General features: G+C 46.0%; 1 protein-coding gene across 4 annotated transcripts; it reads left to right on the forward strand.

Moving 5' to 3' along the window:
• Positions 1 to 1,553: 1,553 nt before the first annotated feature.
• C1R (complement C1r) lies at positions 1,554 to 10,337 on the forward strand (the record flags this gene model as incomplete). 4 transcript variants are annotated; one of them, XM_080660490.1, is made up of 12 exons in its annotated part: positions 1,698 to 1,795; positions 2,522 to 2,750; positions 3,989 to 4,181; positions 4,496 to 4,642; positions 4,743 to 4,939; positions 5,219 to 5,366; positions 5,477 to 5,598; positions 6,323 to 6,401; positions 6,721 to 6,876; positions 8,156 to 8,230; positions 8,707 to 8,804; positions 9,075 to 9,836. In XM_080660490.1, coding segments are annotated over 12 exons (1,848 nt in total). In that variant the 3' UTR covers positions 9,477 to 9,836. The 4 variants fall into 4 exon arrangements, with proteins under 4 accessions (XP_080516614.1, XP_080516616.1, XP_080516615.1 ...); XM_080660488.1 differs by having other exon boundaries at positions 1,554 to 1,795; positions 8,707 to 10,337; XM_080660489.1 differs by lacking the exon at positions 1,698 to 1,795 and adding an exon at positions 2,356 to 2,449 and having other exon boundaries at positions 2,668 to 2,750; positions 8,707 to 10,011.
• Positions 10,338 to 13,278: the final 2,941 nt, after the last annotated feature.

The following is a 13,278-nucleotide window of genomic DNA, read 5'->3' on the forward strand; positions in this document are numbered from 1 at the left end:
TAGACAATGTCTTCAAATACTGATTTTAAATCAAGTGCCTGAACACTCTTTATATGGCTGTTCCTTCTTTCTATTCTTGTTATGTGTCAAGGGTATACGTCAAATGTGTAAGTAAAGGTTATTCTGAGTGGTTGGGCAGCGTGGAGGTTAGGGTGGGACTGAGCTAATGAGGTCCAGGTTTGTCACTTTCCAGTCATGTTGCATAGTACTGGGACAAAATCTGTAGATGGGCTAGGAGAGCTTCAGCTAAGACTTACCTTCTCAGAACACCTCCTCCTTCCCTGTTACCTCTGCCATCCTGCCCCCACCATGAACACACACACACACACACACACACACACACACACTGCTGTCAGGATGCTAATGTGCAATTTGCTGGACAAGAGTCCCCCTCTTTCTTGTCTCCTGATCTAGTCCTCGTCCTCCCTATCTTTAGTCTTTCCTGACCTTACAAGGCCATGGGTCATGTCATGGGTCATGCCATGGATCAGCCCTGCCATAAGATGTATTCCTCAGCTCCAACATATAAGCCTGCTGAAGAAACCCTCCATGTGCCTGCTCTCACTGTATTCAGTGATGACTTGTTGCTGCCTAACAAAGAACTGCTCCGTCTTCGTGAATCCTTACAATCCATTGCCTAGGAAAGTGCCTGGCACATTAAGTAGGTGGCCCATTAATGAGGAATGAGCGGGTGGCTGGGTGCAGGGACAGAGGAGTTAATCTAATAAGGGAAACAAGCAGAATACATGCAAAGGCCTCAGAACTCAGGGACCTGCTCTGCGGCCTGAGCCTCCCAATGGAATTCGTTGCCATAAGGCATTTGAACCATGGGGAGTTGATGAAGAAAGGCTCCCACAAACAGCAAACCTTTAAAACAGGACACTATGTCCTGGTGGACAGGAGGGACAAGAGCTCTCCTCCTTCCCAGGGGTCAGGGTTCCTCTCAAGTCACTCTTGGTCCACAGCCACTCCCTTCGCCTAGCCCTAAGCAATTGTGATGCTCAGGGGCTTAAATTCTTAACAAGATGCTGAGGCAAAGAGGATGTCTCCACCCACTCCCCAGCTGCCCTTGCTTCTCTAAAAGCCAAGTTCATTGACGTGGGGAGGAGGAGTCTTAAAACAGACCCTAGTGCAGCAATTCCTGTTCTATATCTAGGTGTCATCCATGAGCAAAGTAAGCCAGGGTTCCAATGCAGCCAAACTCCATTCTCCTCTGTCCACACCCATGCTGCCCTCCTCTACCCCTGTCACATCATCCTGGGCATCAAAACCGTGGCCATTCCTGGACCAGGGCTGCTGTGACTAAGGGCAGGACGAACCTGGTGAATGGAAAAGGGCAGTCCAGAAAAGAGAGTCCCCTCAACTGTGATTTCCACTGCACTTTGGGTGGGAATCTTGTAAACACAGCAGCAGCAGTCCCTAGGAAGGTCCCTGAAGATAGAGAGTATTCAGATCAGACTTAGAAAATGAGAAGTTTGGGTTGCCAGCCAAAGGCTTTTCTGTCCCTAAAAACCGACTCTTCCCCATGTAGGCCAGCAGGTGGCAGCACTATCAGGGAATTCAAAACCAAAACTAAATTAAACTGGAAACAGATTTTTTTTTTTCAGTTTTGTTTATGCAAATAGTTAATTCCCTACAACATTCCTCCGGGAAAGGCCCCCCCCCCTCCCCCGACCTCAGTCAGTCCCTCCCTCCCCCTTTCCTCCTCTGCATGACCGCTGCTCTTTCCCTCTACACAGAGTGGATGAAGACGCTGTCAGGAGAGTCCAGGATCCAAAAACAGGACTTGAGAAATGTGAGTAAGGCTGATGGGGACTGAGGAGGGAGGAAGATACCAGAAGGGAGAACCCTGGGCATGGGAGGCAACCCTGCCCCCAAATATATTCAGAGAGAAAAGAACAGCCTTTTCCTCCCCATATCCCTTATCTATCCCAATGTGCACATGCAGGCACACACTCAAACACACACTCCCCATCCCTTCTTCTGAGGACTAAAGGAGGCCTTAGACATATGAGGTGATGGCCACATCCTCTTCTTCCCCCCAGCTCACAGGAGGGGAGTGCCAAGATGGGGGAACCCACTCTGCTCAGTGGGGTGTCTTCTGTGCTACACTCCTCCATACTCCACAGGCGGTTCCTCCCAGAGGCCTTTGCTGAGCCTTTGGGAGCCCTTTAAGAGAACCATGACGGGAAACCCTCACCCTCAATTAGCTGGTCCCAAGCCATCCCTATTCCAGGAATGGAAAGAGGGGTGGGGGGGAGGGGGGAGTGATGGTACAGGGCAGAGGAGGAGGATGGGGAGAGAGGTGAAGGCAGTTGACCTCTGGACTGGACTCTGCCCTGGGGAGAAACAATCAATGCAGCAGATGCAGAGACCAGCCTCCCCACTCCACCCACACTCACCTGGAACATCCGTGAGGTCTAGAATGAGCAGAGGAAAATGCTCAGCGGTATGACTATCCCATCCCCCACCCCAGTCACTGCCCAAACAGCCTTCCAGACACCCTCCTTCTTCCTGGCAGGTGGCTTTTATACCTCCTGGTGTCAGTCCTGTTCTGCAATGTGGGAGGATCCATACCCATCGCTCAGGATCTCTATGGGGAGGTGACTTCCCCTCTGTACCCCAAGCCTTACCCCAACAACTTTGAAACAACCACTGTGATCACAGTCTCCACAGGATACAGGGTGAAGCTCGTCTTCTGGCAGTTTGACCTGGAGCCTTCTGAAGGCTGTTTCTATGACTATGTCAAGGTAGGAGGTCAGGTTGGGAGGGCAGAGGGAGAGCTGGGTGGCTCTGGAACATGAGGACTTGTGTTCTAACCACCCTGGTTACATTCCCCATCCATGAACATAGCCCCAGCCCTGTAAGAGCTGATGGCCAAGTGGAGTTCTGAGAGTCGGGTGATGCCATGAATGGTGTCCACCAGTTTTAGAGGCTCTCAGTGAGCACTGTGGGAGAGAAACACAGAGGAAGGAAGGTATAGTCCCCACTCTCAAGAAATGTACCATCTACAGGATTCAGAAAAACCTTCCCCATCTGTTTCCTTGATGGGAGTCTTTGAGAAACTGCTGTGCTTCAGTTTTTCTGTTTCCATGGAGAATATCACCATGACTGCCTGCCTCATCAGGAGCACAGGAACATGGGGAAGAAAATGTGTGTGATTGCAGCTCAAGCATAGTCTTCAGCAAGGACAATGGATTCAGTCCCCTCCCCTCTGTAATAACTAAGGGTACCCTCCCAGTCCCATCTTTCTGCATCCAATAAAAATGAGATTCTAGATTCAGGATTCAAATAGAACCTACACACATCCAATAAATATCATTCTTAGGAGGTGGTGAGAGAATAACATGAAAATGGTACATCTTCCTAGTCCAAAGGACTTGGGAAGTTTGCTGTGTTGGGGGAGGGGTCTTGGTGGCCAGGATAGTGAGGAACTGGGTTGGGGAAAGGGCATCTGCTTTTGATGGGTTAATGAATCATGAAGAAAGAAATAAGGAAAGCTGGGTGATGCTTGCCGATGCTAAAGCTGGTGGGCCCCTGCGGCTCACATTCAGCTATGTGTATCAGGAGACATGACTGGATGTGAGTGGTTTGAATAAGGTGAGATCCAATAACAGGATAGAAATTAAAACAGATCAGTCCAGGTTCTAAGAATGAAGGAAAAATAAAGGCTGGCTAGAGGCAATCAGGATTTCAGTGGAAGGGGTGGGAATGAAGAAAAGTCTGAAACATGCTTGGGGAACATAAACAGGGGAGGGGCACAAGAGAACATGAAAAGAGTTAGCCAATGGGAGACTCAGGTGCCAGATGAAAGTCACCTGGGGAAGTTTGCGACAGCCAGAGCCCAGCAGGTGGAGATGAGTTGGAGGCCATTCCAGAAGTGGGACTTATTCACTCTTTGGACGAGATAAGGAGGACCATCACTGACTATCCACATGGAACATGTCTCAACAGCCCTTCTTTCTACTCCTTCTCCTTCCTCCACCAGATTTCTGCTGATAAGAAAACCCTGGGGAGGTTCTGTGGCCAACTGGGTTCTCCACTGGGCAACCCCCCAGGAGAAAAGGAATTTATATCCGAAGGAAACAAGATGCTACTGACCTTCCACACAGACTTCTCCAATGAGGAGAATGGCACCATCATGTTCTACAAAGGCTTCCTGGCCTACTACCAAGCTGTGGGTGAGTGGTCCCCAGGTACCCTTTTTAAGGCCTTCGTCATTTTGAATGGGAACTTGAAAGAGGGAATCTTGAATACAAAGAAGCAGAAAGCCTGGCCTTCCTTATTTCCCCCTTGAGAGAACTTTTTCCAGAAGAGGCATTCCAACCTGGGCTCTGTCCCCATTGGGTAGTTCCCAGAAAGCATTAGAGAGGCCTAGAAGTCCAGGTGGCAGGAGCTAACATGGTCTTGTGGCCTCTGGTGAGAGACACTCTGAGACCAACAGCACTACAGAAGTCCCCTGGCAGGAATTTAATCCTTCCGGAATCTCTTCCAGACCTTGATGAATGTGCTTCCCAGCAAAACACAGATGAGAAGAATCCCCAGCCCCTGTGCCAACACCTTTGTCACAACTACGTTGGCGGCTACTTCTGTTCCTGCCGTCCAGGCTATGAGCTTCAGAAGGACGGACATTCCTGCCAGGGTGAGGTTGGGTAGTGTGGGAGAGAGGTAAAGGCTAACAAGGGTTTGCTGGGACAGCCAGAGAGTCTCCTGGTGACCCCCTCCCGGCTGTGCTCTCACAGTTGAATGCAGCAGCGAGCTGTACACAGAACCATCAGGCTATGTGTCCAGCCTGGAGTACCCCCAGCCCTACCCTCCTGACCTGCGCTGCAACTACAGCATCCGGGTGGAGCGGGGCTACACTGTCCACCTCAAGTTCCTGGAGCCTTTTGAAATCGATGACCACCAGCAAGTACATTGCCCCTATGACCAGCTACAGGTACAGCCATCCCACCCCCAGAGAAACCCCTCCCGCTCCTTCCCATCCCCACTTGGTTCTTTTTATCCCTACTGCCTGCTGGCTCCTCTGGCCAATTGGGACAGGAATGTCCAACATCACACATGGGCTGGGCAAGTTCCTATACAACTGGAAGTGGGTCCTGGGGATCCCTTTTCCCCTCCAGCTGAAAACAAACATAAAGCAAGATTACCATCACCACCCCGAGCCTATGGGAAAATGTCTGCATTGGAGAGATGACCCTCCCTCCTATCCCACCAGATCTACACCAATGGGAGGAACATCGGCGAGTTCTGTGGGAAGCAAAGACCCGCTGACCTAGACACCAACAGCAATGCTGTGGATCTGCTGTTCTTCACAGACGAGTCAGGGGACAGCCGGGGCTGGAAGCTGCACTACACCACTTCAAGTAAGGTTGCCTGCGGGCCTCCTTCACTGACCAGCAATGGGGCAGGATCAGGCAGGGAGAATGAAGGCAAGTGGCTCTGAAATAAACTTATCCTTTGGGGTCCACCACAGTCATCAAGTGCCCCCAGCCCAAAACCCTAGACGAGTTCACCATCATCCAGAGTCTGCAGCCTCAGTACCAATTCCGTGACTATTTCATCGCAACCTGCAAACAAGGCTACCAGCTCATGGAGGTAAGAGCCCAAGGCTGAGGGAGAGAGCTGGCCCGGAAGTAATTCAGATGGACGTATAGTACATAGGGAATATGGTCAATAATCTCGATATATAAAAGCCTAATATGCAAAGTGTCCCCTCGGGAGTTCAACCGATCAGAAGTTCAATCGCTCACTATGACATGCACTGACCACCAGGGGGCAGCGCAGAATGAAGGGAGGCCCTGGTCAGCAGCCGGCAACCACTAGGGACCCTACCCATGCACAAATTTTGTGCACTGGGCCTCTAGTATTGTAATAACTAAGTATGGTGCCAGGTGAATTATCAGGGGGATCACTTTGTAAATTATATAATTGTCTAACAACTATGCTATATATCTGAAACAAATATAAAATAATACTGAATATCAACTATAATGGAAAAATTGTTAAATAAAGTGAATAAATAAATAAAATTGTGGGGTTCAACTAGACTTCAGTGGAAATAGACAAGAGTCTAGAGAGAGGATTATTGGGTCTGACAATTAGCCCTTTCTCTGACTTTCTCCTGTATGACTCTGTGCTCCCATGTATAACTCTGGCTGAGCATCCTGGCTAGGGAGAAGGATGAAAGAGCCACATCCACAGGAGTGCTGAGGTCTGAGAGTTTGAGAACTGTCTTTTCACTACCTGCCATGTGGGGAAGGGCAGGATGGGAGCTGCAGTGCCTCCTTTACTAATAGCACCTCTACCTCCGCTCAAACAGGGGAACCAGGCGCTGCTCTCCTTCACAGCTGTCTGCCAGGATGACGGCACGTGGCATCGCGCCATGCCCAGGTGCAAGAGTAAGTCACAATTCAGGATATGTCTCCCACCACCCAGCCTTGGGGACCCAGGCTGAGAAGGGAAGGGGGGGTCTGGAAGTAAGCCTCTCCCCAAAAGACCCTCCCCTTGGTTTGTTCTTTAAAGCCAATAGGATTGATGGATTCTGCTCAGAACTGAACTTCAGTCCATTTAGTTCTCATCCATCCCAAGTGCCCCCCAATAGAGAAACTTGTTTTTCTAAAGTTCTCAGCCTGTTCTGTGGGTAGACAACTCACGTTCCTCTCACCGAAGTTCCAGCTGTCATCGTCAGCTCTCATGTGGCCCTGTGTTCTCTCCCAGTCAAGGACTGTGGACAGCCCCGAAGCCTGCGTAATGGGGCCTTCAAGTATAGCACCACAAAGGGGGTAAACACCTACCAGGCCCGTATCCAGTACTACTGCAATGAACCGTATTACAAGATGAAGACCAGAGATGGTAGCAGCGAGTCTGAGCAAGGTAGGGACCCATGCAAATGGCAATGTTTCCCTTCTATCTTCTCAAGACATCTTCTGAAATTTCTTCTAATTGAATCCCTGGGGAATATATAGTAAAGTGGCTGCCCAATACACTTGGTTCAGGGTCCTAAAGTACAGTGCCAAGAGGCACCTGGTCACGTTGAAGAAGGAAATACCTGAGTGACAAAGAAAGACTTGAATCTCATAAACAATCAGCTCCCTCTTGCCACCACCACCACCATCACTGTCACATCCATCACCATCACCACCACCACCACCTCCATCACCACCATCATCACCATCATTACAACCATTACCATTATCGCAACCATCACCACCACCGCAACCACCTTCACCATCACCACTATCATCACCACCATAACCATCATGACCACCACCACCATACCACTACTGTCATCACTACCATCACCACTAATACCAACAACAAAACACCATCATCACTACCAACAATACCACATAATCACCACCACTACTACCATCACCACCACTATAGTCATATCAGTGGGACCTTCCCCAGCATTCTCCCCACACACCCCTCAGGCTGCTACGTTGTGATATTCTGCAGTTAGTTTTGCTTAATTACTCTCAAATTCATCTATGGTATCTTTAAATAAAAGAAATCCCTTACTTCTGGGTTGAAACATGCAAAAAAATCTTATATATGGGTTATGTATGATATTATTTAAGAGTTGGACTTTGAAGTCAGGCAACCCTTACTTTGAATCCTGGTTCTGGAACTTAGAAGTTATGTGACCTTATGTACATAATTTAAGTTCAGTTTCCTCATCTTTAAAATGAGGAGGATAATAATGCACACCTGAAAGTGTCACTGGGGCACTTAAATGAGATAATGCAGATAAAATGCTTAGCAACAAGCATGGCACATTGTCAGCAATCAGAAATGTAGCTGCCATTATTGTCTGCAATCCCACAATCAAGATACCAAGATACCAAGACTCTGGTAAGATCTTGATATGCTCCTCCCAGTTTTTGTGTCTATTTTCACAAATAGAAATCAAATTAAACATATAGTTAAGTATTCTAATATTTTCATGTAACATTAAAACAAAAATATATGTATGAAGCCTCTTCACACTTTTTATATTCCACCCTCTTATATATTTGAATCTTTCCCTTGATACTTGTCCATACTGATTCTCCCCTGCCTCTGCCCAACACACTCAGTGCTCATTGACCTCTGCAACCTGGTTTCCCTGCCCACCTCCTCCCAACCTGATCATAGCCCCTTCTCCCCTCAGGCGTGTATACCTGCACAGCCCAGGGCATTTGGAAGAATGAACAGGAAGGAGAGAAGATTCCTCGGTGTTTGCCAGGTGAGTGGAAACCCTCTGAAGACATCCTTGGTGACTTTGCAACCCTATAGAGCATCAGAAAAATCATGCACAAAGAATGGAGGCAAAGTGAGTGGAGAGACACTCCACCTTGAAGTTGAAAATCGACGTGAGGAGTAAAAGCGAAAAAGAGAGGATGTCCCAGGAGAAAGGGAGAGAGAGAAATACAGAGAACTGGATGCAGTCCTGACATTCCAGCATTTTTTGAGCAGATGGGAAATCAGAAATAAAAACAGCAACAACAACAAAAATGAATAAATAAGACAGGAAGAAATAAACAAGAACAAGGAGAACAGTCTGACAATAGGCCAGAGATGGAGCTCTTGGAATGGGAGGAGAAAGAGGAAAGGGCCCAGAGCAAATAAGAGGGGATGAAAAGGGAATGGGTTGACCACAGGAGGGAAGAGGGGCGGGCCTAGAACTGACTTGTCCTTGACTTTGCTGTCTCTCTTCTCCAGTGTGTGGGAAACCCATCCACCCTGTGGAACAGAAGCAGCGCATCATTGGAGGGCAAAAAGCCAAGATGGGCAACTTCCCCTGGCAGGCATTCACCAACATTTATGGGCGAGGCGGTGGGGCCCTGCTGGGTGACCGCTGGATCCTCACAGCTGCCCACACCCTCTACCCCAAGGAACACAACGCACAAGCCAATGCCAGCATAGATGTGTTCCTGGGCCACATAAGTGTGGAAGAAATCACAAAACTAGCAAACCACCCTGTACGCAGGGTCAGCATCCACCCAGACTACCGCCAGGATGAGTCCCACAATTTTGAGGGGGACATCGCCCTCCTAGAACTGGAAAATAGTGTCACCCTGGGCCCCAACCTCCTCCCCATCTGCCTCCCTGACAATGAGACTTACTATGATAGAGGCCTCATGGGCTATGTCAGTGGCTTTGGGATAATGGAGGAAAGGATTGCTAACCAGCTCAGATTTGTCCGTCTGCCCGTAGCTAACCGAGATTCATGTGAGGAGTGGCTTCGGGGTAAAAATAGAAACGATGTGTTCTCACAAAACATGTTCTGTGCTGGGGACCCAAGTCTAAAGCAGGATGCCTGTCAGGGGGATAGTGGAGGGGTCTTTGCTGTGAGGGATCCGAATACTGACCGCTGGGTGGCCACAGGCATAGTATCCTGGGGCATCGGGTGTAGCAGGGGGTATGGCTTCTACACCAAGTTGCTCAATTACGTGGACTGGATCAAGAAAGAGATGAATGAAGAGGGCTAAGCCCTCAGTTCACTAGGTTAGAATCCAGAGTGTGTAAAAAGAAAATTATTTGACTAGTTGTTGGTAACCACTAAGAATCCATATTAAAATCACTGATGCAGAAAAACACTGTGTGAAATAAATTATCTTTTCTATAATCCCATCCACATTGTTGATCTGAAACAACCCAAAGGTCACCTTTCTTTCCTCCAAGGATTGCAGAAGATATATCCCATAATCTCTAGTTATCACTGTCCTCTTCCATTTTTATCATTTGATATTTGTATAAAACTCTTTCCAAATAAAATGTTATGAGAAATTCTAAAGTGTAAAATAAGTTAAACATAGTATTTAATAAATATACAAATATTTAGCAAGGTCATATTTAAAATATTTTACTTAGAAAGTCAATAAGAATAATTAAGCTTATGCACACATTTACAACTACAGTTGTAGATCATTTATTTCTGTATTTTGTTTTGATGGTACAATATGAAGGAAAATTCTGATTTTCCCACATACATAGTTGCAAATATAACAGCTTTTTTAACAGCTCACCTTCCAATTTCTATATATTCCTTAAAAGAGGAGTGGTGTGAAATTTTTGTTTCCAATTTGAATCATTAACAATATTTCTAAATAACTTACGTTCCAACCATAGCAGATTACAATTTAACACATCCACAAGTGACTCACTCATGAGGCAGACTCAGTGAGCACCAAAGCCCCACTGAAACAAGTCCTGCTCCATAGTGATGTTTCCTGCACAGCAGCTCTCCCACTGTAGTCACAGCTGGTCCTCATAGCCAATTGGCCGGGAGGTCAACTCCTCCCAGTGACACCAACAGCAATCAAGGCTCAACTACAAGAGAGTAGCACACAGCCCACACAGGGGCACACCTAGAGTGCCCAGCTCAGGTCTGGCAAGGCTGTGCTATGAGGCTCTACAGGATACCTACTACACAAGGCCACTCTACCAATTCTAGGAGACATAGCAGCTCTACCTAATACATAGAAACAAACACAGGGAAGCAGCCAAAATGTGGGGGCAAAGAAACATGTCACAAATGAAAGAATGGAAGCAAGCAAACTACTGGATACAGAGTTCAAAATTATGGTTATAAGGTTACTCAAGAATCTTAATGAGACTTTCAAGGATCTTAGTGAGAATGTCAAAGACATGAAAAAGGACCAGTCAGAAATTAAGCATACACTATCAGAAATCTATACTAATAAAAGGATAATATGCTAATTAGACCAGACGTCTTTCAGACATCCTTCTGGACAAAGCCATGGTGGCTGGGCCAAGGCAGAGGCAGTTAGGGGTTATGAGGCCAGCAGGGGAGATCAGTTAGGGGGATCAGGCCAGCAGGCAGGTGAGCGGCTAGGAGCCAGCAGTCCTGGATTGTGAGAGGGATGCCCAACTGTCAGGGATTGGGCCTAAACCAGCAGTCAGACATCCCCCAAGGGGTCCCAGATTGAAGAGGGTGCAGGCCAGGCTGAGGGGGACAAACCCCCACCCCACCCCCGTGCACGAATTTCATGCACCTGGCCACTAGTATTGTATAATTGAAATTTGCTAAGAGAGTAGAACTTAAATGTTCTCACCCCAAAAGAATTTTTAAGGGTTAATATGTCAGGTTTCAGATGTGTAAACTAACTTGATGAAAGGAATTCTTTCACAATACGTATGCATATCAAATCATCACATTGTAAACTTTAAATATCTTAACCATTTTATTTCAGTCACATCTCAATAAAGCTGAGAAATGGCTTTCTCATATTTTTAATTTAAACAAAAGAATAGATATGCAGAAAGCATAAAGTCACATTACCACAGAATGTATTTCTGATTTTAGGAAATCACAATAAAAGCAACTTTAGAGTCACAAAATTCTGGACTAGTCCAGTTTTAACTGGGTTCCTTCCTATCAAGTCCTCCTGGCCTCTGGGCATCTTCTTTCTCCCTGGCATGAGGAACTGACCCACCAGTCCATTTTCTTCTGACCAAAGAAATGTGACAAATCACCTGCTTTAGAAAGTAAGTCCTTTCCTGAATTTCAGGTGAAGCAGACACATATTGTTCCCAAGTGACTTGCCAGGCAGTATAATTGATACCCTTTAAGCCACAATGAATGATTTTCGAGGCCTTGGTGATGAGCCCTTCTCAGCTCTGAAGTCTCTGATGATGATTCATTTAGAAACCCTCCCTGCCATTCACCCAGGGAATTGCCAAAACCATACCCATTCCACTGAACAACACAGCTGTGATGAGGAAATTCTTTCACCAGTACCTCAGCCTATCAGCAAGAGCAGAACCCAAATAGACTGAAGATTCTCTCTGGTGGGAGTAGACTTCTTTTTTCTGATACTTGTCAGATTCTAATAGCCAATTATAAAAAAAGAAGGAAAATTTCTACATCATGAGCATGTTTATTAATCTTACTGTTTTTCCAATTCTTTTTTTCTCTAGAGGAATCCCCCTCTTCCCACCCAAAAGACTGTAGTCCAGGGTACAATGTCAATTCCATTGCACATGTAATGACAGACATGTCGGGGTTCAACTTCTACAGTTAAGAAACAATGTGAATGGCTCTATGCTGTTTGTTTGACTTGACACACTCTTTCCAGAGGTTCCATATTATAACACCCCTTTGTTTTGTTTTGTTTGCTTGTTTGCTTGTTTTTAAATATTTTTTTTATTGATTTCAGGGAGGAAGGAAGAGGGAGAAAGAGATAGAAACATCAATGATGAGAGAGAACCATTGATTGGCTGCCTCCTGCACGCTCCCCACTGGGGATTGAGCCCGCAACCTGGGCATGTGCCCTTGACCGGAATTGAACCTGGGACCCTTGAGTCTGCAGGTCGACGCTCTATCCCCTGAGCCAAACCGGCTAGGCTATGTAATTCCCCTTTGATTCTTCAGACCCTTTGATGAGTTCTGATTGCTTCATCATGTGTTAACCTCCAATCTAAGGTCAGTTGTTGAATTTAGCCCTTTTGGTCTATGGGAGATCAAAGTCCTTTTTGAGATGGGCTCTAAATACACCCCTTTTGGCTTCTGGCAAAAACAAACAAACTGCTCTCCTGAAAGCTACTAGCATGCGTCACATTAAACAGACCAGAGTCCTCCAAAATTCTTACTCTTAGTCTACAGCTTTCATAAGACATCCTGTTAGAGCAACTGCCACCTAAGCTAGCTCTCCTACCCTGTTTTAAAAAATACTAGTCTCTATTGTGTGGTTATTTTTCATCAGTAATCATTTTGTGGGCAAGAGGAGTTTTAAGGGATTTTTTTCCATTCCCTTGGAAAAGAAATAGAAGAGAGAGTCTTTAGGTTTATCCTCATGGGGGCTTTGCTATAACTTCTTGGTACAGAGTTCCATCCAGTGATGACATTGTTGCTTGACTGGCCAATTGACCAAAACCACCAGAAAAGCAAATAAGAGCATGCTGAATTTTTTTTCTTTTTTATTCAGTCACAATATTGTATTATACAAATGAATACTAAAGGAAAAGTAATCCGGAGACATATTGAAATAATTTATACCTCAAATTTTTATACTTAAACAGCCAATTCTAACTGTTGTTATGTGGACTTCTCAATGAAGTTCAAGTACGTTTAATGAGTTCAAATATGATATCTTGTGTTGACAATGTTCCTGCTAATCCACAATATTCAGTATATTTCAATTAAATGAGAGGGAAAAAACTGAATTCCCCATTTTCATGACAATTCAATATTAGCTGCTAGAAATATATATATATACACATACCTATATATATACATACATATATATACATATATATACATGTATATAT

This window comes from Plecotus auritus, assembly GCF_963455305.1.
Source record: "Plecotus auritus genome assembly, chromosome: 3".
NCBI classification, from domain to species: Eukaryota; Metazoa; Chordata; class Mammalia; order Chiroptera; family Vespertilionidae; genus Plecotus; species Plecotus auritus.